This window comes from Parambassis ranga, chromosome 17 (assembly GCF_900634625.1).
Source record: "Parambassis ranga chromosome 17, fParRan2.1, whole genome shotgun sequence".
In the NCBI taxonomy this organism is placed as follows: Eukaryota; Metazoa; Chordata; class Actinopteri; family Ambassidae; genus Parambassis; species Parambassis ranga.
The window spans coordinates 11,639,712-11,665,900 of record NC_041037.1 but is presented as its reverse complement, the minus strand read 5'-3'; the positions used below and the strand labels follow the sequence as shown (position 1 = coordinate 11,665,900).

General features: G+C 39.4%; 2 protein-coding genes across 6 annotated transcripts in view; both read left to right on the top strand.

The window, feature by feature from the left end:
• The first annotated feature begins 850 nt into the window (after nucleotides 1-850).
• On the top strand, nucleotides 851-3,543 carry leprot (leptin receptor overlapping transcript). The gene is made up of 4 exons (XM_028428370.1): nucleotides 851-993; nucleotides 1,340-1,415; nucleotides 1,804-1,987; nucleotides 2,087-3,543. The coding sequence occupies exons 1-4, from the start codon at nucleotides 978-980 to the stop codon at nucleotides 2,201-2,203; spliced, it is 393 nt and encodes a 130-aa protein (XP_028284171.1). The 5' UTR covers nucleotides 851-977; the 3' UTR covers nucleotides 2,204-3,543.
• A 1,955-nt stretch (nucleotides 3,544-5,498) lies between these two features.
• Nucleotides 5,499-26,189, top strand: part of LOC114450283 (cAMP-specific 3',5'-cyclic phosphodiesterase 4B-like) — a 38,139-nt gene continuing 17,448 nt past the window's right edge. Inside the window, exons 1-8 of one of the 5 annotated variants that reach the window (XM_028428294.1) lie at nucleotides 5,499-5,569; nucleotides 7,381-7,449; nucleotides 14,492-14,636; nucleotides 18,093-18,340; nucleotides 22,966-23,160; nucleotides 23,259-23,295; nucleotides 23,723-23,793; nucleotides 24,976-25,025. In XM_028428294.1, the coding sequence (XP_028284095.1) occupies nucleotides 14,595-14,636; nucleotides 18,093-18,340; nucleotides 22,966-23,160; nucleotides 23,259-23,295; nucleotides 23,723-23,793; nucleotides 24,976-25,025 (643 nt within the window). In that variant the 5' untranslated portion in view covers nucleotides 5,499-5,569; nucleotides 7,381-7,449; nucleotides 14,492-14,594. Of the gene's footprint in view, nucleotides 5,570-7,380; nucleotides 7,450-10,312; nucleotides 10,380-14,491; nucleotides 14,637-18,092; nucleotides 18,341-19,241; nucleotides 19,374-21,290; nucleotides 21,490-22,965; nucleotides 23,161-23,258; nucleotides 23,296-23,722; nucleotides 23,794-24,975; nucleotides 25,026-26,189 lie in introns of those variants that run through there. The other 4 variants (XM_028428295.1, XM_028428297.1, XM_028428298.1 and 1 more) reach the window with 4 other exon arrangements.

Genomic DNA, 26,189 nt, shown 5'->3' with positions numbered 1-26,189 from the left:
GTATATTTTAGAAAAACAAGAAGAAGAAACCATTAAACACATATTTTTTAAAAAGAAAACGGTGTTTCCTTGAAGCCTTAAACTATTATTTGGATCATGCATACTCCTTAATTCAGGGAATTAAAACTCATCAGTGAATAAAAAGCTGAAATTGAAGTTGTGTTTGTGTGTGTTTAAGTGACAACATGCCAGCTCATTTGAGTGTATGCATATATCCAAATACACCTTTCCAAACCAGCAGTCCTGAAAATTAGAAAGAATAGCAGCAGAGAGGATTTTTTTTCACCGCTAAATAGTTTCTGTTCTTCTTTACTATATCAAAAATAGGAAGCATTTAAGCTGTGAAAGGGAACATTTTGAAAGCATCTGATCCTGCTATGAATGCTTCATTATTTCCATCTGGACAGTAACACTGTGAGTCCTCAAACATCTGGCCCATCCCTGTGATCACTCATGCTCTTTGAAGCACTCCTGTTTCATCTTTATTATCCTGAACCTGATGCACAACAAGACAAACTGAGTTCATCTTATTGTAGATTTTATTTAGCATCCCTTCAAAGATTAGAGATCGTTTGTATGTAAAAAAAAGACATAGATAGAGATAATAGTGTAGATAATAGTGTAGAAAAAGTAGCCTACTGTGTGAGCTGATTTTAACACTTTTAACACGAGGCCCTGCACCGTCTTGTGCTTGTAGTCACAAGGCAACATCGTAAATTTGATTCACAAAGAAGTTAATCACGTATCGATCACCTGCTTGTGATTTGACTTACAGTAGCCTATGCAGTCTGCCGTTCGGAAGGTATGGAGGTAGAGCAGGGCTACTGTCGCTTTAAGAAGGTCACCTGATGCAAAAGGAGGACAAGCTCCATGGAGGAAGCAGGAAGTTCATCTACCAAGAAGGAGAGCCCGAGCACGTAAACAATACACAAAGAACGGAAGAAAGCTCAAAAAGAAAGTTTCACCAGCTTATCGCAATGGCCGGCATTAAAGGTATTTTATTTAAGCTTTAGTAAGCCAGCCGAGGGTGAAATGTTTGCTGAGTTATCTGCGCGTCCTGCTTCTAAAACTTTGTTAGCGTAGTTTGTAAGCATGTTCGAAAACCTTTGCTGAATCATTTCGAAACTCTTTTCATCGCTCTGCAAAGACTAAGACTCGTAGCAAGCTATTTATGTACAATAGAAAGTTAATACGCGTTCTATATTATGTTATTTACATGTTTATCCTAGCACTTAGCGCGACCTGATGGAAAGTTCTACAATCCTAGCGTGTTAGATGTAGTCTGCCATTGTAGTACTAGACTTGTTAGTATAGATCTGAAACGTCTCTCTTCTTTCAGCGCTGGTTGGTTTGTCCTTCAGTGGTGCCATTGGACTGACATTTCTCCTACTGGGCTGTGCACTGGAACAATATGGGTTAGTTCCCTCTTTAACAATTATATGAAGACATCCTGTAGATATTTTACACTGATGTTTGTGTTTATCATGGACCATAGCAGCAGCACGATAACTCCCATACTGTTAAATACTTATGCTTTATTCTAGGATTTTAATTCAAGCTATAAACTGTAGCACCAACTCTTTAAATTAATATGTAAAAGATACAAGAACTTTTTTCTCTCACTGCACAGCATTTAACAAAATCCTTACAACATAAAAAAATATTTCCTTAACAGGTACCACAGTGTGCACTTACAGTAAAGTAAGATAGATTCATAGGAAATGGGACATCAAAGCAGCAGAGGTTTACAAATGTATTTCTTTTAATATTTCAGAAAATCTGTATTCACATCTGTTTTTGTAGGGTATACTGGCCACTGTTTGTCCTGCTCTTCTACATTTTGAGCCCCATCCCGACCTTCATATCCAGACGCGTCAGTGATGACACAGAATCCAGCAATGCATGCAGAGAGCTAGCGTACTTCTTAACAACTGGCATCGTGGTATCTGCCTTTGGGCTGCCTGTTGTCCTTGCCCGCACAAACATGGCAAGTTACTCAAATATTTTCAGTTAATTCCCACATTCAAGTTTTTATAGGTGCTAGTAACTGTAAATTGTTTTTAATTAAAATATTTCTCTCCTGCAGATCAAGTGGGGTGCCTGCGGTCTGGTCATGACAGGAAACGCTGTCATTTTCCTCACCATCCTTGGCTTTTTTGTCATATTCGGTGGTGGTGACGACTTCAGCTGGGAGCAGTGGTAGAGTGCTTTTAATGTGGACAGACAGATGCTTGGATGGGTAGGTGGGTAGGTGGATAGGTGAATGAACAGACTGATGTGTCCTGCACTCAGTGGGGGATGATATACTCATGTATAAACTGGCATGTTATCAGCCCAATTTTAATATTAGAGGAGATTAGGGTTGGAGACATTATTATAGTATGTACACAATTAATGTGCCTTCTGTCTGGGACCAGAGACACTGATGCTATGTCCCTCTGATGCACCATCACTATCCACTGTAGCATGTATGTGTTTTAGGATTATATTGCCTTTGCTTCCTCCCCAAAATGACCCTGCTCATTGCAGTTATCTGCTATGCCTCAGTTAATCAATACCATAAAGGGATCCTAAAGAGTAACTCTATTTTAATGCACACTGCAAAAACCTACTGCATTATTTGTTCTAATTAAACAATTGGGGAGTGGCTATACTGAATTATGTCTTGCTTCTAATGTGCACTGTTTAAAGAATAGAGACAGGGCAAGTTCTTCTTAAATACAGCTTAATCTATGCTATTTGACAGCTAGTTACAGGACTCCTAATCAGGTAAAGATATCTTTGTTTGACGTGCATTATTAGGTTTTCATTTTTTTGTGCCTTAAGGCGTAAATGCATTTTTTTGTTCTGGTGCAATTGTTTACATGTTCACCAAAGATTATTTTAGACTGTAAAACTAGAACATAATCCACACTGAAGTGTGGGTTTTTGTGCACAATGCAGTAATTCTGGAAAGTGAGTCAAGGCTTTGTAGAAAACACAGTTTTGTGTGAACAGCTCAGAAGATGCCACATTCGTTTTATATTCCTGTACATGACAAAGAAATTCACAATCTTTACAGAAAATATAATCTATTTTTACATGTTGAATGTTAAATACATGTACACTTTTAGACTAAGTGCACTTTGTCCTAGTGGAGGGCTTCTCCACTGTAGACTTTTTGTTAAATACCTGCTTGTTTTTATTCACAGAGTACTCACTGTATTTTGAGTTGTGTTTCTCTTTCATCATATTATTACATCATCAAATTATATTTCAGCATTTTCAGCAACTGACTGTTATTCAAGATCAATCATTTTCTGATGTCTCAAATTTTGGATTTCTTTAGCATCTGATTCACAAGTTCTTTACAGGGAAGATGTTATAATATATGTATGTAACTGACATGTTAAATACCGTCACTAGGAGCAAAGATCTTTGTATTGGGACTCCCATTTTCACTGATTAAAAACACTAAGGAGTGCTTAAGGGCTCTCAAATGTTATTTTTCAAGCTCCTGACTGCTTTTTGTTATCTAACATTGATTAAACTCTGTGTAGTGAAGCAAATGCTTTGTCTCAGTGTTTGCAGCTGGTGTGTGTGAAATGGATGAAGAACTTAATTTGACTTCCTTAGAGCTTGTCTTCTGTCAGTGCTGATGGGGGGGATGCTTTTATTCAGGTGTCTGCACTATTTATACAGCAGTAGTGACTGTAGCAAACCTCAGTAATGGCCTCCCATGAGACACTGGATAGGAGAGAGAGAGAGAGAGAGAGAGGGCGTTTGGGTGACTATGTTGACATTTTTGTCGGCCCAGACTTTGCTAGCAAACCCCATGAAAAACATGCTTGAAACACCTGCTAAATAATTTAAATGTTTTGCAATATTACATAAATGACTTGTAAAACAGCGTCAGGTTTTTGTCTACAACCCTACAATTTTATGGAAAAAAACATCATTCAGCTTTCCTTATAAAAGCTGACATTTATTCAGCGTTAAAAGGGATGTGATTGAAATCAACCATGCAGCTGCAGACAACTTGAGTGGTTTCATTACATTGTCTTTTCATGTGTGTCAGAAATTCACTGAAGCTACCTCATGAAAATGCATGTTAAGCCGAGTGCATTTTCTCCACAAACAAAAGGAACCCACATTTTGCAAACAAACACAAACATCTGTGCTGCCCGCCTCCAGTGATTGCAGCATGCATGGTGTAACGTCCCACAAGCAGGTTACTGGATGTATCAGTGCTGTGTGTGGAGGGGGAAAAAAACATAGGAATTTATGTGCGGTGTGATTTTACTGTACAGTGGAATTAAAGAAATAAGTCGTCACATCAAAGGAAATCTTGTAGGCTAAGTGTTTCTCTGGAAATCTAAAATTAACGGAAGCTGGTAAGAGAATAACTCAGAGCTTTTACACTGGCTTCAATTCTTATGATGAGATGTTAACATGATGAACACGGCCAAGTGTCTTGCTCACTGAGGTAGGGAAGTCCAAGCCAAATTTAGATTCTGGGGATGATACATGCAAGATGATGCACAAGCAGCAGGAGTGTCTGTGATAGGTTTGTTTACTATATCTTTTATGACTACAAGCTGGGTATGATAACATATGATGAATGTTCAAACAGGAGCCCCCTTTCCTCTAGGTAGGAACATTGATTGCATGTGAATCTTTTACATCAGCACCCTGATGGGCTGCAAATATTTCCCTAGAGACTGCAAAAAAGTGATAGAAGTCAGACTACATTTGTTGTCAACACAATCTTTGTGTCAGAGACATTGAGAAGAAAATCAAGATGAAAGGAGAGATGAAGAAAAAAATGGCCCAGGGACACCCATTCATCTCTCTTCCAGGACAGCTGTTGCCTGGCAACAACAGAGGCATCAAAATTATTCTAAAACACTCTCTGAGTCTGGCCTTGAACACAACACAAAGCAGCAACATAAGCCCGCTGCAGCACTGTGTTAAAGCTGCTGTTCAGAACATATAACAGCTGATATGGGGAGCATGCAGTATATGTACACAGCTGAACCAAACAACTACATTAGTTTTAAAAATATCGCAAAAACAATACAGAATTATATATTTATTGTTTTCTTTGCAATAATTGTGATTTTTAATTTCTAAAAGAAATGGGGTCACTGCGGGGGCTACAACATTACTGTGTAACTTTAATTGAACTTTTAAACAGACAATGTATGTAAGTTAGTATTTTAAGAAACATTATCAAGACGTCAATAAAAGACATGAGAGCCGGGGGCGTTGTAGCCTCATTAACCGGAGACAGATCCATACTCTGCCCCGGCTGGAGAGCTAATGGATGCCGCCGCGCACTGACTGACTGGCGGGCAGCGGTGGGAAGGCACAGAGGGCGTGCGCGCTGACGGCTCATTGGTGAACGGAAGGATCTGCGTCCTCCGAGCCCAAGCCAATCGATGCGCTCGCGGGATCGTGAGGGGGAACGAGCGCGAACGGCACAAATGGAACCTGATAAAAAGGGGCGCGTGCCACCGGAGTGCGGTAGAGAAACAGGGAAGCGCTCGGTGAACTACGGCGGCGGCATCGAGGATACAAGCTACCCCCGGTAAGAGACCGCGTCGTACCGTTCAGTGTGGATACTATCCAGCTTACGCCAGAAAAAATACAAAGTTGGTGTCTCTGTAGCGTGTGTCGTCCTTTTCTTTATCTCTGCGCTCACGTTCCTTTGCTTCGTGTATTTTCGAAGTTTATAAATGTTCGGTATAAAGTATTCTCCTTCAAGGTTTATATGATGTAGTCTGTTCGGAGGTTTGCAGAAACACCGTTTCACAGCATTCCGTCATCTGAGCTGCGCACGGGCTATTTTCGAGGAAACATGCTCGGCAGTCTGATCATTTTTGTTGCACTGAAAGGATATTTAATTCAGTCCCATCACGTAGGTTTCCTGTCTGTGTGTGTGTGGGCTCTGCTGCCGCTTTGTATTGTTGGGATTTCTCTCCCTTTTTGACAGCTTAGTTTTGTGAGTGTGTGTCTAGTTTGAAACACTTTTCTAGATAAGTTAGGGTCCCAGGTCAACGAAGGTGAACACACTCAGAGTTAGAGACGGATTAAATGCACAGAATTAAGTTTAAAATACATTTGAGTCTGGGAATAGTGAATGGTTGAGAGTGCCACTTTTACAAATAAAGGGATGGATGGCTGCTTTTGTCCATGAACCAAGTGTTATATGCCATTTAACAATCAATCAGTCCATTAAGCAATTAAGTTGGAGTAGGGTGAGGTCAACCAAGACATCAAGAAGACTGATGGAACTAGTTAGGCTCTTTATTTGACCAAAGTGGATAAATCCAGATAACAATCCTGCAGGGACCTTATGTGTCTGACTTAGGTCAATAAAGAGTCTCCACTGTGACATTTTGTCCTCTTTCTAATGAGACAGTTTGGGGCTGGTTGTGGTGTTAGTGGTGGTTTCTGCTAAAGATTTCAAACTTTTAAATTAAAACCACCACGGTATGTCAGATATCTGTCATCTACCACAACCTGTATAATGTATGGAGCAGTGTTGACTGTTTGTATAGCACAACAGGAGCCAATGTTTGGACTACATGGGTGGCAGTGATTACGATTAAGATTAAGAAAACCCACAAATAAAGGGGAAACAAAATGCAACTGCACAAATGTAGCTGGAAAAAAGGGACTGTTACTACTGCAAATACTCAAAAGAAGAAACATAATGCATGAATGATGTTAAATACAACACAAAAGCAGAGCTGCAGTAGCAGAAACCTAATGCCGTCATTCATGGAGTTGTGTCATATTGAGTTTTGTTAAATCATAACATTGATCCATACGTCCCTCTTTCAGGGGTTTTTAGAGCTGTGCTTTGCTTTTCCATCCTACACAAGCTCTCCTATTAAGTCCCAGTAATGACATTTCACTGGCATGCCATATTATCAAGTTAACATTCACAAATTCAGCTTGATCTCTCCTAAAGCTTGGTTCAATGCATTTGTGCAGTCAGTCGGGTCATGGGGTATGAACTCAACCGGCCCTCTGTGCTTTTATTGTCATTCATTCCTAAAACAACACAGCATGTACATCAAGCCTCAAGCTGCCAGACAGATGACTCACTTACTGGCTGCTTGGTGGCGTTACTGGTGATTTTTTTTTTTTGTCTTTACTGTTACTGGACATTAATGTTACGCTCACAGCTGAAGAATAAATACCGTGTCTGGTATGAAACTCTAGCTAATCATGAACACAGACAGCTTTGTGAGTCTGTCTGTGTGATGGTTTATAAGTGTAAAGAACACATGTTCCCGCCCTTCTAGGATGACCTTTCTTATTACTCTCACTTGTGTGGAAAAATGTGTATTCATCTTCTGGAGTGTAAAATCTTTCCTCTTTGTCGTTCAGGTCGACAATCGGCTGATGTTAATTCCCACTCGTCCATTCATCGCTGCCTCAAAGAAAACTGCTTCATCTGTGAGTACACCTTTTTAAAATCTGTTCTTATTACAAGCTTTATTGCCGACTCAGAGGTGTATTGTATTTCCAGCAGGCTTTCATGCAGAAGAGGTCTGTTTTCAGTGTATTTACAGAGCTGTTGGTCCATAAATCAGAGAGATTTTCAGATATTTTTGCTGATGTTAAAATAAAAAAAAAATCCACTGGTAGTGGAACAGTTGTGAGGAGGAAGTGGCGTATGTGTGTAGACCTTATCAGTGAAGTTTCACAGCTTGATATTGCCACCCTGTGTGTAAAGGAGGTGGTGGATCATATTGATTTGTTCACTTCTGTCTGAAAGCATATCTCCAAAGCTGTACAGTGATTCATATGTTGACATGGAGGCTGCCAACCGATGACACTCAGAGTCCTGCAGCCTCTGCCAGGCCTTCTGTTACCATCTTACTCTCCAGATCATTTGTTATTTTTCACTCTAAAAGCCGTGTTGCTGGGAACACCAAGTTTCCTCAAGTGAATGGATACTTGATGAAGTGCTGACACAGACAGTACTTCACTCACAATACCTCAGTGGATGTTCAATAGAGCAACTTGAATGTGATGGATATGATGGGGTAATTAGTATGTGTGAGTGGGTGTTTTTTTTTCTTCACAAAATGACACTCCCTCTTAATTATTGGTCTTTTTCAGGAAATTGAGTCAAACAGTGAGTCATACAGAGTAACAGCTGCCATGTTTCCAAGCCCCACCAATTATTTTTCATTTCTTTCTTTTTGCCAGAAATGGTATGATGGCTTTCTGTCTTAGTTCATCATGACACTAGCCCATGATGATTATGCACCTCTTTCTTCTACTAAGAAAAATTATAGTATTTGTGCTGCATGCTGAATATGACCAAATGAGTAATTTGTGCTTAGCAGTAGTAGAAGATTCTATTGTCAACATACAGGACTGAGATAATATGTCGCTAACAAGTATTGTAGTATTGTAGCACAAAGTTGGGACTTGTCAGTTTTCATATTTGTTTGGTAAATCCTCCTTCAGTCATTAGAGCTTGAAGGTTGAAACTCAGTCTGCCTACATTAGTGTATACATCAGACGGATAGATTGACTTTCTCGTGACATGACCAACTCAGCATGGTGTGACAAGCAGAACAATCCTAAAATGGGACATTTGGCTCAGGGGCATGGGGCTCAGAGGGTCTGGCTTGTCCATTCTCTGTCTGTCTCTGTCTTTGTGTGTCTGTACAGTATAGCAGTGGGTGCCCTGCATGTGGCCTCCACAGTGACGTCACCCTTCAGCTGCCACAAATCGGCGTGTTGTTTCTCTCCCTTCTCTTCCTCCTTAACAAACTCCTCTGTCTTCACTTGTCTGAAAAATCTCATTTCTGCTGGAATCTGCTTGAATGCTAATACAGAGAAAGAAGTTTGCACTGTGACCTAGTTTTGTTCTTTAGTCATCATAATTTAAGTTGACAAATGCTGATTGGCTTTAGGTTGTAATGATAGAGCTGATATGAAGCATATTTTAGGGACATTTCTTAATTTATATGATGTGAACTCTGCTTTTTGTGTAACATTTTAAAACATGCCTCCCTTATAACCACATTCCAAAATGGATATGAAGTTATTTTTATAAATGTATTTGTTAGCAAATATGAGGAGCTATTAAATAATCTAAAGACTTAGACAAAAATAGTAGCTCATACTGTAAATATTAAGGGCATTTTTAACCAGACTGACTTACTAATCTGTTTTAAGAATAGATTTATATTGTAATTGAAACTAGAGTCTGTCATACAGCAATGTGCAATGATTATTTATTTTTTATTGCCAAACTAGTCTAATTTTCATGCTTGAGCACTCTGTGACAGAAAATAAGGAAAATGTAAATTGACTTTCTTAAGATGTTTTAATGCATGTTTGTGCATTAACGATTACTTAATGTTTCCATTTATCTATTAAATGAATGGAGTTTTCATCTGAAATGGCTATTCATAGTTTTGGATCGTTCATAATTTTTAGTCCAGCTTTTTTCAGTAAGGATACCTGCATGAAGTGCAACAACTGCTTTGTGTTGCCCACGCAAACAGTGTGGGAAGGATGGATAAGATTAGAACGATAACAGTGTGTGCCCAAAACTTACTGCAACCTTCCAGTTGTTTTCTTGATATGCAGTTGTTACATTTAAACAGTGTATGCATGCAAATTTAAGAAACTAACCGTGTGCTGAATGTGTCTGGCAGATATTCAGTGAATTCCATTAAGGACTTACTGTTGTCTGTACACAACCCCACACATACACTTATAAATAATGTTTCTATACATTTATTTTAGTTCCTAGAAACCATACACTACATTTTCATTTAAATTCAGTCTATAGATGCAGTAAAGCAGAGCTGGAATTAAACACTGTTTTTATCATCATCTGCAGCTGCAGCTGTAATCTGGGATCAGAGAATTTTCTTTTCTTTTCTCTATATGCTTCCAGTGGCTCAGTTCTTGATGGATCTCACACACAACAAATCAATTATTGAAATGTAGTATACACTTTAGGTTTAAAATACAGTGTTGCTCATTTTGGTAGATTCTTCCATTTTCTGCAGTCATTTTAGACTATTATTTTCAGTGTCAGAGAGAGGAAAGATTAGATGAAACTGATGTGGGATGTCTCACATCAGATGATGTCAATTTGTGAAAACTTTCCTTTGAATAATTTCTGAAGTCATGTAATCGGTGAACCTTCTATATGTCAATATTTATGTTCCCAGAGTGTGAATGAAGTGGGTGTGGTATAATCTGGACATGGGCAGGTTTGGTTTACAGTGAAACAGGATATACTGCTGTTTAACAGCAGATGTATCTTGTGACCAGTGCTACTTCTCTATTTTGCACCGAGTGAGTGTTTGTTGGCCCATAAAAGAGATTAAACTCCAGTGGATCACAGCTCGGCAAGTTAAATCAATTCACCTAATTAGTGCTTAGTGTGTTCTATGATTTGTGTCCCTGATGTTTTCTTCATTTAACAGTCAGAATGACCTCCCCGGGTGTTAATGAGTCATCACTGTAAAGTCTGTCCCTCTCGGCTGTGGCACACAGATGGCTTTAAAAGCTCTTATTGTTCAACTGCAGAGTAATTAAACGTAATGTCAACAGAGTTCAACACCCATTTTATTGGGTCTCCTTTGTTTTGGCACCACAAAAGATACTTTTGTGTGGGTGTCCAGCATGACAATCAAAGACTCCACAGCTCTCCATTGTTCATACATGCCATGTGACACAGATGAACTGTGCAGACAGAAAAGAAGCCTTACTGACCTCTGGTGGATAGTATGTGACTGGAAGGCAAACTTTGGTTGACATGATGACAACAGTAATGTTGGGAGATTCCTCTTTGGAGATAGAGACATGCTGTCATAATGTTAAAGGGACATATTGCCACATAAAAGGCAGACATCTAACCTAAAGCCAAAAAAATGAACAACTCAGTCTTTTTCTCTTACAAAAAAAAGTCATGTGTTTGTGGATCATGGCAGAGAACCAAAGCACCAGTTTGAAACCCATCTTCTACTACAGATTTTTCTGTTTTCTACTGTTGGTTTATAAAAGTTCAATCAAAAGTTAATTTGTAGATTATTTGAAAAATAATAGAATTAGGATAGGACAAATAAGGTTGTACATTAGGCAAAGCTGCTTTGGTTTGTTTTGTTTCCTGTAATGCAGGGATAGTTTACACTTGGCACCCCTCATCCCTGACATTCTCTTCAAAATCCAATATCAATCCTTACAGTGAGTGTCTGGAGCGCTGCCTCGTGAGCATGCATTCTGTTACCAGCATTCACATCAACAACCAATTATTTGTAGAGGTACAGACAGCCACCGGGGGGATGACCTATTACTGAGGATGACTGAGGTCACTTGAAGATTTGTCTCTCTGAGATGAGGAGGGCTGTAGTGCAATTAAAATGCAGTGCGGTTTGTCTACTGATCTTTAGTGTGAGTACTCACTTGGGTTTATGTTTAAATGCTGAAGTCTCAAAGGTTCATTGCTCACCTTCCTCTCGCTGTGCCCTGACCTTTAAACAATGATGACAATGAACAAGCCGCGCTTGTAAGTAGCATTTGGTTTTTAAGGATTTAAATAGATTTTGTTTTTACAGTAAGTACATGCATTACATTTTTGTTGACAATCAGTTCTCCTAAAATTTGATTGTGAAGATGACAGTGATCTATTTCAATCTAACATTTACCCTCTTTGAGGCTGACTCACCTAAATCCATTATCAAATAAGACGGCTACACAGTTACTCTCTGGTGAGCCATTAGGCAAGTTGTACACAGAGAAAGGGTTCCTGGGTGTCTCAAATGGCACAAGCAACACAATGACCTTTCTGACCTTTTGGCTGTTTGTGATAATCGTCTTAAAGGTCTAATACTGTGACAGAATAACATCCATCATTGCTGGACTTACATGACAGGAATTATGACATCACCTCAAACATAAAGTAAAGTAGGACCCCAGGTTGAACAGCTTGACTTTCATAGACGGAAGCAGCACTCGAGAGAAACCTTTAAGGATGCGAATTGATCATTGGTCAAAAACATTTGAGGGAACCATTGTTTAGAACTTAACGTTGGCTTGGGTTTTGTATTTTATTTTAATATAAAAACAAAATACTATACACTTTGCTGGCCTTCCCATCAGCCCCAGCTCTACTGTTTATTCAGTCAGTGCTACCTTGCAAATGTTTGTGGTAGACGACATTAAAATATTAGCATTGTTTTTGTTGGGCTGTTAGCATTTAGCTCTGCACAAGTACAATCTGACAAACCCTTACACCAATAGCATGTATATGCAGGCTTTGTAAACAATTGACTCCTCACCCAGTGCCTTTTCATTTTTTTCTTATGGGACTGGGTCCAGACTGAAACCTGGAGAAAGACTACACAGACTGGAAGCGTGTCATTTTTTTTAGATGAAACAAAACTAGAGCTCATTTATCACATGGATGTTGCCTTTGTTTTGGAGACAAACACAAGACTATCTGAATATGTTGACAGAAAACAGGGTCTTGGTCATCATCTTTGACATAATGGCAAAAAAAACATCTCCTCTAGAGAAGAACTACCTCCAGGAGAGCAAAGTGAATGTTTTCTTCTCTCTCTCTTCTAACTGAAAGGCTGTGGAGCATACTGAAATAATTTTGTTTTCAGCTCTATAATCAAACAAAGGACTGGCAGCATTGACATCTAGTTGAAGTATTTGAAACCTTTCACATTACTGTACTGTGTATGAAGCAGTGTAATGAATTTTCGTGGTGTTCCTCTCCAACATATAATGGAAGCATCTATGCCTCCGTTTTCATACATTATTGAGAACATCTCCCACCTGCTGAGATTTGAAGCAGTGGCTGGATCTTACAGATGCTTAAAACACAGAATCCCTGTGTGATCTGTGATCACGTTTCTTGTGTCATTTTTTTTCTCTATAGTAACAAAGGGCAGGGCATCACAAAGCTACTTTTATACTGCACAGCTTCAGTTTTCGTGGCAGTTGACTTGGCAGCAGCTGGAGAGCCGCAGCAACAGTCTTATAACACAAGGACGTACAGGCTGCGTGACAGGAAGGGGGGGGGGAAATGTGGGTGGAACACAGTGGGGATCTATATTGACATGGAAAATATCGATTCATGTCTGTCTCATAGATTTGTCACTCATGTCTGCCTTGTGGGGATTTTCCGCCAGCTGTGGTCATTTTATAATTGAGTGTAGAGTCAGTGCAGTCAGAACAGGCTGACACATAGGCTGGACTAAAAGTCCTTCACGCTCATTCACTGTGCACTGTATCAAATAGCTCTGTTATCACATAGCTGTGTTATCACTGAATTGGGCTTACTATGTTTATTATGCAGGTGTACACAATGTGGTTTAAAGAACTTTGAGCAGTTAAGCACTGGCCTGCTAATCCCTCTAATATCTGGCTTTTGTCAGCAATGGGGTAAACGATAACTGACTTCCACTCCCAGGTTAAAAAAAGAATTCACATGTATTGGTCGCCTTTAACTTGCCGACAAATTATGGCCACTTTTCCACTCACATCCTTGTGTAAATTCAACAGTTCTTTTACATTTTCAACCAAAAAATCCACCTGAGTGAAGTGCTTGCAAATGATTCATTCAGCATTGCCTGAAGTCAAAAATATAAAAAATGAATTGACTCCATGCTGCTTCTACTGTTTGTTGATGTTGGTTATGGACTTTAGCCTCAGAAGGCATCAGTGTTCTGGAGATGTACTCATGTAGTACAGTGAAAATAAATAAATAAGGAAGGCAGACTCGTCTGCTGGCAATGGAATCTTTTTAGCATTTTTTTTCAAAGTTAAAACACCCATGTTGATATATTTTAATATGCCACTTTTTACAGATAGGCTTATACCACAAGTTCAATTAAGGCATTAAACTAATTTAAACTATGGTACATTTTTTGACCTAATGGTGGTGCTGTATTGGAGGAAAAAGATGGATGGATGATCGAAATGTTGTTTCCCCTAGACCCACGCTGCACAAAATAAACTCATAAATATGAAGTGGAAGACGGTTAAAGGCATGGGGCAGGATGAAACTTGATGCAGAAAAATGGCAACAGTATTGTCCTTGTAAACAGCAGCAGTGTCTTTTTGTATGTGGCTTGTGCTGAATGTGAAGGTATATTGTGTTTGTGTGTGGATTAAACTTGAAACTTCAGGGGGGTGCAGTGGATCAGCAGAGGCACATCAGGCCTAATTTTTTGTGGAATATCTGTACAAAGTTTGACGTCAACCTGTCACTGCTGAGATGTTTCAGTCTGCCATCCCCAGAACCAGAGACATGATTGAAAAATAACTCCTACACATGACAATACATGTAGAAAAGTGGTGCCTTCAATATGCATTTCCTTCTTCTATCCAAGTTCTTTTATTTGCTGCAATTTTGACAACAGCAGGCAGAATAAGTATTAGAATTTGTTGCTTTAACTTTGTCCCTTGTCCAACACCCCCACCCCCTCACTCTGGTTTCCATGTGCAGGCGTGCTGGTGAGGCTGCCCAGAGCAGGAGAAGAAAAGAGCTGCGTTTTTGGATAGAAGATCTGACAAAGAGAAAGGGAGGGTTTTGCTGAGCATCCCTCAGGATGAAGAAAAGCAGGAGTGCACAGGGGGTTACACCAGGCGATGTAAGTGCAGATTTTTCCAACCATTCATTTGTTCAACCATGAATTCATTCACTGCACCTCCTTTTGTTTGAAACCCTGCATTTTAAAGTTTACAGTGCCACAGTTTGCACACTTACTGTAATGTTTTATTGCTGAATAAAGACAGTGAGCTGAAGCAGGAAAACACACACTGGCAGTGAGCTGCAGTATGTCTGTGCGGTGGTCAGTGACTCATAAACAGATGACTGTACTGTACACAACAGACTGCTATCCGGCAGGACATGCTGCAGCAAGGGGTATGTTGTGTGTGTGTTCTCATGGTGAAGGACAGTGCAGTGTGTGTATGGAGGGATGGATCATTGACTTGAGGGAGGAGGCAGAGTAGGCAGAGAGTGAAAGGTGCTAAAAGATTGTTCACACTGGATAACATTTAGGGCTGAATAAAAACATTTGATAAGACAGGGAAGGACAGGGTGGTGTTTATGACCGCAGCAAAGCATTTACTTTGACATTGTCCAAATCCTGGATGAGAAAATGTTCCTGCTGTGACCGGCCTCCATCACCCTCTACTCACTTTAGAATTCATAACTGGCTAGTTACTAAAAATATATGATAATGTAGTCTTGCTTCATGCAAAGGATCTTTCGAAATAGAATTTACAAAGTAACCCAATATAACGGCTAATTATGTTAGGAATGATTTAATGGAGGTTTATATTATGGTGCCAGTAGTAATCTTGGTAACGGCATTTTTCAAATGTACACTATAGGCTTTTATCTGGCGGTAAACACTGCAGTGAGGGATGGTGTATGTGTGTATTCACGATGAAGCACAATGTAATGAGTGTATGCATGAGAGATGGGAAGACAGAGGCACATTGATCAAATGGTCAGGGCTGTGAGTTTCTCTTGAAAGATTGCTTTAAACAAATTTAAGTTCAGCATGGTTCATCTGACCATGGGTGGTGGTAATATTAATTTGTTGGAGTTAATAGTACCACATAAACACACAAGATTGAATAAGAGGCCTACTGTATGTCCCATTATGTCTCCTTTTCTAATGAATCCATGTGGGGTCAAACAGTCTGAAGGATTGTACAGGGAGGATTCATCACGAAGCTGTTGTGTTACAACATATTTATTAAGTAGCAGTTAAAGGTTTAATTTTTCCCCTTTTCTAACCAAACAGGATTTTCTACATAGACAAAAATAATTGGAGTACTGAACAGATATCTTCTGTGCTGCACCACTCAGTGCCCTGAGTGTCAGTCTCCCACCTTTCATTCAAATTCTATAGCACTTAAATAATTAAAGCGGATTTCCTTGCCTTTTGGCTGCAGGGTTCAATAATTCAGTCACCACATAAAGCCATTCTCTCAGATATTCCCCCTCCTAATGCTGTCTCATTTACAATCATGTTCTTCAAAAGGCTTTTGGAAATGTCCCAGAGAACATTGTAGCTGTTTAGGCTGTGCAGCCAAGAAAGACCTTTCATCTTCATGGAGAAAACACCCACATCACCTCTGTTTGACTCTGCAGCTGCTCTGCACTGCTTCCATTTGAATGTCCGCTGTTTTCCCTTTTACCTCAGTGCATTCTGTTTTAACAGCCATGTCCGGCACATATAATAGATCTAGAGTTCTAAATTTACTGACGTACCAAGTCCTAAAATTATCAACATCCTTTTCCGACTCCTGGCTTACATACAGACATTCACTCAAGAGTAAATCAGCAGTGCTTCCTTTGTCCATTTCCATTTAGAATGTAGACAAGTGATCAATGAATAACTAGAATTACATAGAAACGTCAGATGCAGTCGATGAACAATTGATAGATAATTTGGCAGTGGAAAAGCAATAACACTGTAACATATTGACATGAGACTGTTTATGTCTTATAACATTGGTTGGATAGTAATGATGGTGTCAGGGGAATGGATGCACAGTTGTGTAAGCGAAGTTGTTGCTAGATTTAATTTTCACCCTTTACCCTGGGACAGGAAAAATGTGTCTTAAAAAGACAGAGAAAGTAAATCAGACAGATTGAATTTCCCAGAAAGAGGAGGCGAGTCAGTAGAGCCGTGTTCACTGACGATCAGACAGGACAGCAAACGTCCTTCTTTCTCTTTGTATTCTCAAAACATTTATTTAATTCTTTCATTCAACATTTCTTGTTCTATCAATTAGAAACGTTTCATTTCCTGGTCTCATCGCTCAGTTTTTATACATTTATTTATTTCTTGCATTCCCTGCCATTACTGTCAATCATTTTCTCTGGAGATGGGAGGGGTTTATCTTCCTGTTAATGTTTAATTCTAAGATACTAGTTTCTGTGCTTATTAATAGATCTGTTTTTTAATATTAATAAATATTATTATATTTTGAAATGTATAGGTTTCATATAATTTCTTGTAGTCTTCGGTGAGAATAACCTTTATTTTGGACATGTCATCTTGGACTTTGTTAAATAGTGATCAGTATTTTTTTCTCTTCAGTTCTAGAGCAAATTTCTGATAGATTAAAGTGTTATTGCAGAGATACCAGTATTGGTGTATATACCAGCAACACTGGATTTGTATGGGACACAACAATGTTATTTGTTTAGTTTCAGCAGCACTATATTGTGCAAAATGTTTTTTGGGCCGGAACGCATTTTTATATATAAATCATAGTAGATGTGCAGACTTCGACTTGTCAAACAGTGGTGAGTTGTCAGCCCTGATTACAGTGAGGTCAGATTGTGGCTTCACTTTCTCTCTCTCCCTTTCACACTCAATCACTTGCTTTCAGCTTCATTCGATCTCAGTCATCCGTCTGGACTCTTGAGACACACACACACACAAGACAACCTAGAGACACTTGGAATTCTCCCCTTTAAATTGTTAATGAAAACCTTTTGGCATGATTCATTTCCACTTGGATGTTGGATGCAGAGAACATAAAGTGGAGGTTTGTGGATGCAGAATGAGTTCTGGCAGCCCACTTGTGTTTCCTCAGTTCCCAAGGCTTGTTTACAATCCATCACTTCAGTGAACCACTCTGGGCTCCTTACTGGAGCCTTTGCACTGAACCAGACACATTAAACATACAATTTGTATTCAGCACTGCTTCATAAAAATGCCAATTGGCTGCTCAAGTGTCAAAGGCCCAACACCCTTTTTTTAAGAAGAGGAAGAAGTTCAAAACAGAACATTTATTAATTGCGTGGGATCACTAGCGTTGTGATTCCCAATACATGAATCACCTTCTATTTGTGACCAAAGGTGTCATTCCTTTATTTTTATATGTAATGTTGTATTATCTGATTTATAGTCCAATCTTTTCCTAATGAATCTTATTGTCATAGACACTGCAAACACTATAGCATTCAACTTGTACCAGACTGTAATATAAACTTTTAACCCCATTTCCATCCTTATAGAATATTTTTGTGCCATTTTCCTATCAGCTTTAATAATTCATATCCTCTGGTCTGTCAGGAAAATAAGGAGCCTCCTGTGGGACAGTTCTCCACAGGCAACACCCTCGGGGTGGAGGTGTGCAAAGTCCACAGGCGGTTTTCTGGCAACCTGCAGCTGCCTCCGTTGTCATGGCGACAAGCTGAGAAGGAAAATCACAGGGCTAGGCCGCTCACCCCAGAAGAGGATCCGGTGACCCGGGCCAGGCCCACTAGCCTCCCCATCGCCTCTCTGCCTCGCATCGACATCACGCACGCTGATCCTGACAGGTGAGGCTCTGAAAAACAGCAGCTTGGTTTTTAAGTAGCGCTGCTGCATGTTTAGCCCACAGCTTCAGTGCTTTTTAGAACTAAGTATGTTCAGTTTTTAGAAATAGTTTAGTGCAGCACTTTTGGAACAGCTCGTGTACTGGTAGCAGTGGGAGGCTGGTGTTTTCCCCCACTGTGCTTTGACGTTAGATGTGCAAATTAGCAGCAAGTTGGCAGTTTTTTTTGTGTATGCTTTCTTCTCATTGTTTTCCTCTTCTGTATTTTAGCTGTTTTGCAGTGATAAATATAGCCCTGTGCCCTGGTGATAAAACAGCACTTGCTCATTTCTAAGATATCAGATGGTATAAAATGGTTTGGCAACAACAGGGGACACCTGTTATTTATTTTCTTTCCGTCTCTAAGCACCACTACAGCAGCATGATGGCTACTACAGTATATTATTGAACAGCAATTAGCCACATATATCCTTTGTTTCTTTGAACTGCAGTGAGTCACCCCACTAAACTAAAAGTCTTCTCTTCAGAGCTGTATTGTGCAGTGAGTCTGATCTCACTCACTATGACACTGACACTCCAGCTGGGTTGCATGTATCTAGAATAAAGGTTGGCAGATGGATAACCTTTGCTCTGTTTATTGCATGACTTTGTGGATACTTCATAACTTTAAGTGTTGTTTTTTTCTCCTCTTGTTAAGTAGCCAATCAGCTCATTGATGATGATGCTGCCTGCTTTGACTTGCATTATAAATATCCCTGGATGGATATCTTTAGTCAGGAAAGGAGGTCTGCTCTTCATTGTAGTTGTTTTGTACTCTCACACCAGGGAGGGAAACTCTGAAGGGCTGTGGTTTTTAAAAGCCAGGACAGTGCTGGCAGTGCATTATTAGATTTGATGGAAGTTGGTGGAGAATTCCAAGGGCTCATGGTGGACTCTTGCAGTGTTTCTGGGCAGAAACTCTCACCAAGATGCTCTGGCAAGCAGGTGACGAACAAGCGTCTCCGTCGATACAGACGCTTCACTGTAGCCAACACATGGTAAGAGCATCTGGATAGTTTTTCCATGTGCTTTTGTGCTAAAAAGAGAAGGCTTTAGAAGGATTACCAGGATGAATTAACTCCTTTTTTTTTAAAAAGAAAAAAATCACCCAAATTCTCATTCAGTAGTACTTTGTTTCACAGGGTCAAAATGGACCAGGATTAGTTGGATCCAATAACGGTAAAGTTACCAAAGTTAAAAAAAAAAAAAAAAAAAAAAAACGCACTGAAAATAATGTGAGGAGCCTGAGATACAACACAGGAAACAGAGTCTGCTGATACACTGCTGCTTGTTTGTGTATTGAAATGTCCAGATGATGAAACTGAGTCTTGAAAACTTTCAGCCTAAATGTTTCTGTTGCTGAAATATTGAAAAGAACAAGCTGAACAGAGCTAAGTGCCTTAGTTTTTTTGCCTCTAGCATGAAGATAAATAAATGCTCAACATCAATGTTTATGATAATTTGTTATCGGTTTTTATTTTTATTCTTTGGACTCAGTGTTTTAAATATACTGCGGGGTCCAGATTCTAAGATAATAACAAAGCAGTCATGGTAAAAAGTTCACTTGCTGAAACATACATATGAATGTCATTGTTTGCCCTTCTTATGCACTCGAGTTGCATAAATTCTGTTTGTCGAGATCTGATGTAACCCCATGTTAGCCCAGTCTGACAGTGTTCCAGAGGACTTGTTTGGCTTTTCTCAGTCTTCAAGTGCCTCCATAAATGGTCAGCAGGGTTAAGCTCAGGCGACTGAAGAGGAAAGCACTGATACCAAGCAGTAGGGGTAATATCTCTGAAGCATGGAGTGCTGAGTACAGGGATCACTCAGTTTAAAGCAGGCATTTAGTAGCAAAAATCACCATCACCACGTTTCACTGTGAATTTCACTCTCCTGTTTGTCTCATGGAGACTTCATTAGAAAGTGCTTTGGCTCCTCCTGTCAGTTTGACTTTGTAGAAAAGATTTAATTTATTATTGACCATGTGTAGAACTCATGCAGGATATGTGCTCTTCACTCTACATTTTAAAACTTGTATTTTTAAGTGCTGCTAAAACCACAAACTTCTGGTTAACATAAAAACATGACAGATTCATTTTTTATGTGCTCAGATTTTAGGAGTCACCTTTATAGTATTTTCAGAGCTCATTATTATGAAGACAGCTGGTCTTCATCTGTTTCCAGTCTCAGTCCTCCAAATGTCACCCAGGCAAAACAGACTGTTCCGAGAGCTTTACTGTTAAATTACTTCTACTGCTTTGGACATACAGTTTACACAGACCAGCAGTTTTTAATTAATAGATCACAGATGTTATTTAAGATTATATTTTAGCACAGGTGGTCATTTTGTAAGGATGGCAAAAAAACAGAATGATTTTTGGTTTTGATAATCTATTGTAAATAAGCTGTACAATATCTGGAGAACCTTGTTTTTAGCCTACTTTCCTTTTATTTCACTCTACACTGTGTGCGTGTGTGTCTGTGTGTGTGTGTGCTCTGTATGCAGATATCAGTTATCTTTTTATTTGGCTTGAAAACGTCAAATAGTGTGTTTGAAAAGATGTGATATCATCTAAAAGCCATAAACGAGGTGAACGGGATGATACAGATTATTTTTTCATCTTGGCCAACATGTACAGTCAGTGTACGGACATTAGTAGTAATCTCGACGATGCCAGTTTTCAACATTAATACCATCGCTCCTCTTTGAAATTGAGTCCATATGCTTCGCTGTGTCATCATAGGTGGCACAGTGGAGGGGCGGGTGTGACGGCGAGCACACCGACTAATCTGCTGTGGTTTTAATATAGAGGGGAAAAGGACAGGCGGTCAGATAAACAAGAGTGACTGCCAGTCTGGTCCCTGTGTTCCAGCCCAGATCTGCGTCTGCCAAGCCTACGTTATTCAAGCACGTGGCCTGTTTCTGGATGGAAAGAGGGTCTATCAGTGTTTGAACCAGTGAGCAGTCACAGTATCAGTATTTTTCTTTTCTTGCTCGACAACGAAGGAGGTAGGCGAGAGAAGGACAATGTTGCGAAGGTCGCCAAAGTGCAGAGCTGGGCACTTTGACTTCAGTGAGGAAATTGTTAACAGAGCGCACCTCTTAGCACCCAGGTGACTTTTCAATCTCTGTAATATATTATTTTTGCTTTCCTAGAATGTGTTCTTTGTCAAATGTGTAAATATGGACTGTATATGAGCATTTTCCATGTTTTAGTGTTTTAGAGCAATGAGATTATTAGAGACTGATTAGCATATTTCATCAAACAGCTGCTCAGATGATCAGGATCTAAAGAAAGTGTGTTAAGAGATTAGGTTGTTGTAGGTAAGGTATGATGTAAATAGTGCTTTTAATGTTATTAGGATTTGAATGACGCAAAGCAAAATGTTGATGACGGAATTTGGCCTGAGTGTTTAATCAGAGTTTGCACATTTCACATTTTAATCTGAGCTCCACTGGCAGAGGTGTGTTTCAGTGGGATGAGTGCCCAGTTAATCCCACATGTAACAGAAATTACAGAGACGGGGGTAAATGCAGGGCATAGAAAAAAAAGTGGAACCATGTTTTAACCAACTTAGCTGGTGTGTGTGTTTTTTAAGTGTGAGTTTGTCATTTCCTTATTTTTATGGTTGGTGGCATCTGCTGTTGCTGCTGATCTGACATGATCATCTGATTACACAATAGCCCACTCCAGATTAATCTGTCTCTGCTTCTGTGATGGTTTCTCTGTGGCATCAAGCACTGCAGATGTTTGCATTACATGTGTGCAGATGCCTTATTGCCTTTTTGTTCAGTTTAGTTTTGTTCACCGTTAGACTTGCTTTTATTGGTTTTTTTCTTAATAAATATTTTTATATTTTACTGTAGATTCTTTTAAAGCTGGGCAGGACTAGGATTGTATATTTGTGTAGACTATAAATTATACATTATGTTCCATTAGAATGTGGTTCTTTTTTTTTTTAAATAGGATTATCCTTATTAGATTTGTCTGGCACCATGTACAAAAACATTCATGTAAAATAATGGGAGAGGATGGAACACAACATGTTACAATAGATTTATTCCCTATGTTCATCTGTCACTGTAAAGATTGTTTACAGGATATGAAAATCCAGCTGACATCACACTGTAAGGGGCTAATCCTTCTCTGTGTATCTGTTTCTTACCACTGAGACTGATCAGATCTGTCGTGGACATGGATGTTCCAGTAAGAGAGAAACCAGGCAAGCAGATTACAGTAAAACACCCCCTCTCACAGACCAGGAAAGCATACTTATTTAAGGACAACCACAGTTGCTTTTTAAGGACATGGATGAATGGGTGAATAATTATTTTCAGGTTTATGCAACCATCTCTTTCCTGAATAGGATTTGTAAAAAATGTTGCGCAAGCCAGTGCTTAGTGGCAGCTTATTGAAAGCACTTAGTACACAATGATGAAAGTCAAACGTAAATGACTGGATTAATCAGGTGTGATGAAGGTGATGATTTAAATCAAATCATCCTGAACCTCTAATTAACATTCATTCACTGATGTCAGATATGCATTGATTTTCTTTTTTTTTTCTTGTTACAATTCTCTTCTCTTAGCTTTGAAGTAGAGAACGGCCCATCAGGATGTTGCAGTCCATCAGATCCACAGGCATCCCCGGGTTCAGGTCTGGTTCTACACCCGAACCTGGCGGGCCACGGCCAGCGCAGAGAGTCCTTCCTGTACCGCTCTGACAGCGACTATGAGCTTTCACCAAAGTCCTTGTCTCGAAATTCTTCAATTGTTGGAGAATTGTGAGTGTTTTTTTTTTACATCACAGTATCATCAGTGATTAAACTGGTTGTGTTTGTGTTTAACTGAACATCTCTGCTTTCATCACTTTCCATGTCAGGCACGGAGAGGACTTAATCGTGACTCCATTTGCTCAGGTAAATCAATAAATCCACTTCTAAGAACTTAAAAGTCTGTTGATGGCCAAGTAAAACACAGTTTTCTCCAGGGGCTTATAGATGTAAAGCCTCATGGATCCTCAAAGTAACACACTCATTAAATCAGGATTAACCTCTCTGCCCCCTGGTGGCTCTAAGTCCACATAACAAGATCTTCTTGCCAAAAGCAAGTCATTTAATTATTTCCCACCAGATATCTTTAAAATGCATAAAAATGCTTGGCGTCTTAAATAATTTCTTACATCATTAAAGTTCTCTTCAAACATATAGGTGGACTAATCATCTTTACAGTGTCCATTTCTAATTTAAATGTTTTTATATTATTATTTAATATTTTAACACTTCCCTGTGCTCTTGTTGCTTCGTCTTCTCACCCTGATTTTTCATGTTTTATTTTCCTTCTCAGGTTCTGGCAAGCCTTCGTACTGTTAGGAACAACTTCACCACCTTGACCAGTGTGCAATGTGTATCTAATAAGTAAGTCAGCTTATTTTTTAATGTCTTATTTGACCACATGTACAGTGTTGGAGAATCTACTTTGAAAGAAGAGCAGTCAATAATTCACCTTAAAGAAGTGAGCCTTGATTGATTACCCAAAACGTCTTTGAAAAAGTAGTGCTGCTGTGCTAAAACATGGGAACACTGTCAGTGGGGGTACTGCACCAAGCAAGATGAGGCAGATAACATCTAAAATGGCATCCAACCACTCCTCTTAATATTTTAAATATTTTAACTACTTGGAACACCGTATATAGAGTTTTACAAAATTATTACAAACTATAATATGACAATAATAAACTAAATATTTGTCACAGGTGAGGTGACAGTGCAGTTTCTCCCAGCATGTGGTGAAGAGGCTGACTGATGGATGGAGATATATATATATATATATATATATATATATATAGCCTGTGCATGGTTACACAGCAGTGAGGGGAGAAGAGCAAAGTGACAAAACCAATCAGCAGGGGGTGCAATTACAAGAGTGTAGCAATAATGGAATCATTAATTTTGTGTTTTCTAGACACAAAAACTGTGAGTTCTCCAATCCACTAACAAGTGTATTTGAACTATACTATATATAGTTTTCAGTGATTTAAAGTTTTTTTTATAGGGTGGTTTTGTGTCATTTATATTCATTAAAGTAAATCCACAACAAATTTTCTGATTGTCTTCTTGTGGATATTAGCTTTGGGAGATGTATTTCCACAAAATATAAGCAAGTCAAGATTCCAACATGCCTCACATGGGGGCGCCAATGCTTTAAAAACATGTGTAATGTTATACTAACATGAATCCTCTTAAACTGAGCTACTTATTTTTAAACAAACAAAAAGTCTTCCCAGCTTTTAAACCCTAAACTGTACATAGTCATATTTTATTTCATCTCATCTGAGTGTATGAAGTGGGTCAGTGGGTGCAGTTGCATGAGATTTGCCAGAGGAGGGCATTGAGTCAATGCCACCTCAGACAGAAGGGTCACTGTGGGCCTGAGGCTGGTTCAAAGATCTAATGGATCACCTGTTTTGTGTTAGTGCTGTAAAGGCTGCAGCTGAAACCAAATCATTCTGTGGAAGGAAAAAAAAATAATAATGCAACCATTTGTTCCATTTCAGGGCTTCTGATTGTAATAGTTTCTGACTTGCTCCTCTGTTACAGGAGGTCTCCTGCTGTAAATCAGCCCTGTGTCACCAAAGTCTGCCTGTCAGGTGAGTACGCTCATGAGGAAAACAAGAGAGAGAGAGGAGTGTAGCACAGCCCACATCAGAATTCTGGGAAATGTGGAACACTATAACATAGCAATCCTGAGTAGTTGTGCATTGTTTATATTGTTGTAGCATGCAAATTCTGAGAAGTCAAGTTGAGCTACTGGTTGAGTTCAATGCTTAGATAGCAACGGCAATCCAGAAGTAACTGCACCCAGAGTTTTTGACATCTGGTAATCTCAATACATGCACGTCAAAGACAGAGATAACTAAAGAGCCTGCACAGTATTCAATGGTGTCAGTGATACAGTGAATTATCTCATGGCTGTGCAGTGTGCCCTTTCATGTTAGCTTTTAGGGCAATGTAACAATGGAGCTTTCCAGATAAATGTGCTTTTCTCCTGTGTCAGTGTCACAGTGCTCATTGTGTCATCTTTCACACATGCAAATAGTAGCTTGAATCTTGCCAGTTACTGATACGGGAAATGTTGACGATATAACAGCAGCATATTCCCACACGTTGCTGTTCTTCTAAGGAAGAAGGTGAAAACCAGCAGAAATATTTAATGGCTGAGATTCAGATCAGATGAATGAACGGGAGGGGAAGGACACGTGAAAGAAAAAGAGAAGAGGGTTAGTATTAGTTCCTGCTGCACTGGTTCTTCAAGCCCGATTGACGTCAGCATGGCCTACACATGGGTGCTCTCCACTTCCTATCAGCACAGATGGGCTGCGAGGAGTGTCCGACATCAGGAAAAAACACAAGACAACTGAGTCTTATTGTCCTTCCTCCTCCACACTTCAAACCTTGACATTCTCCAAGTAATTGCTGACGATTGAAACTATCTCGCTGGCCTTCGTTATGACGCATGGGGAAGATAGAATTAAAAAAACAAACATGATTAAAGAACTGATTTAAAACTCATGAGACAGTGCAGCTACACAGCATTTGTCATCAGCTTACACAGTGCATACAGCACACCTGCTGCTAAATAATGGCGTTGAGCTTGGTTTGTAGGACATTAGAACAATTAACAATATCACAATAAGAGATGTCATCACATCCTCCTGTGTGCTGATTTCTGTCTCATTTTTTTGTCCACTCTTTGACCGGAAAAGGAGAACAGATTTTTCCTGTTTTGCATCTGCTTTCAGTGAGGCAATATC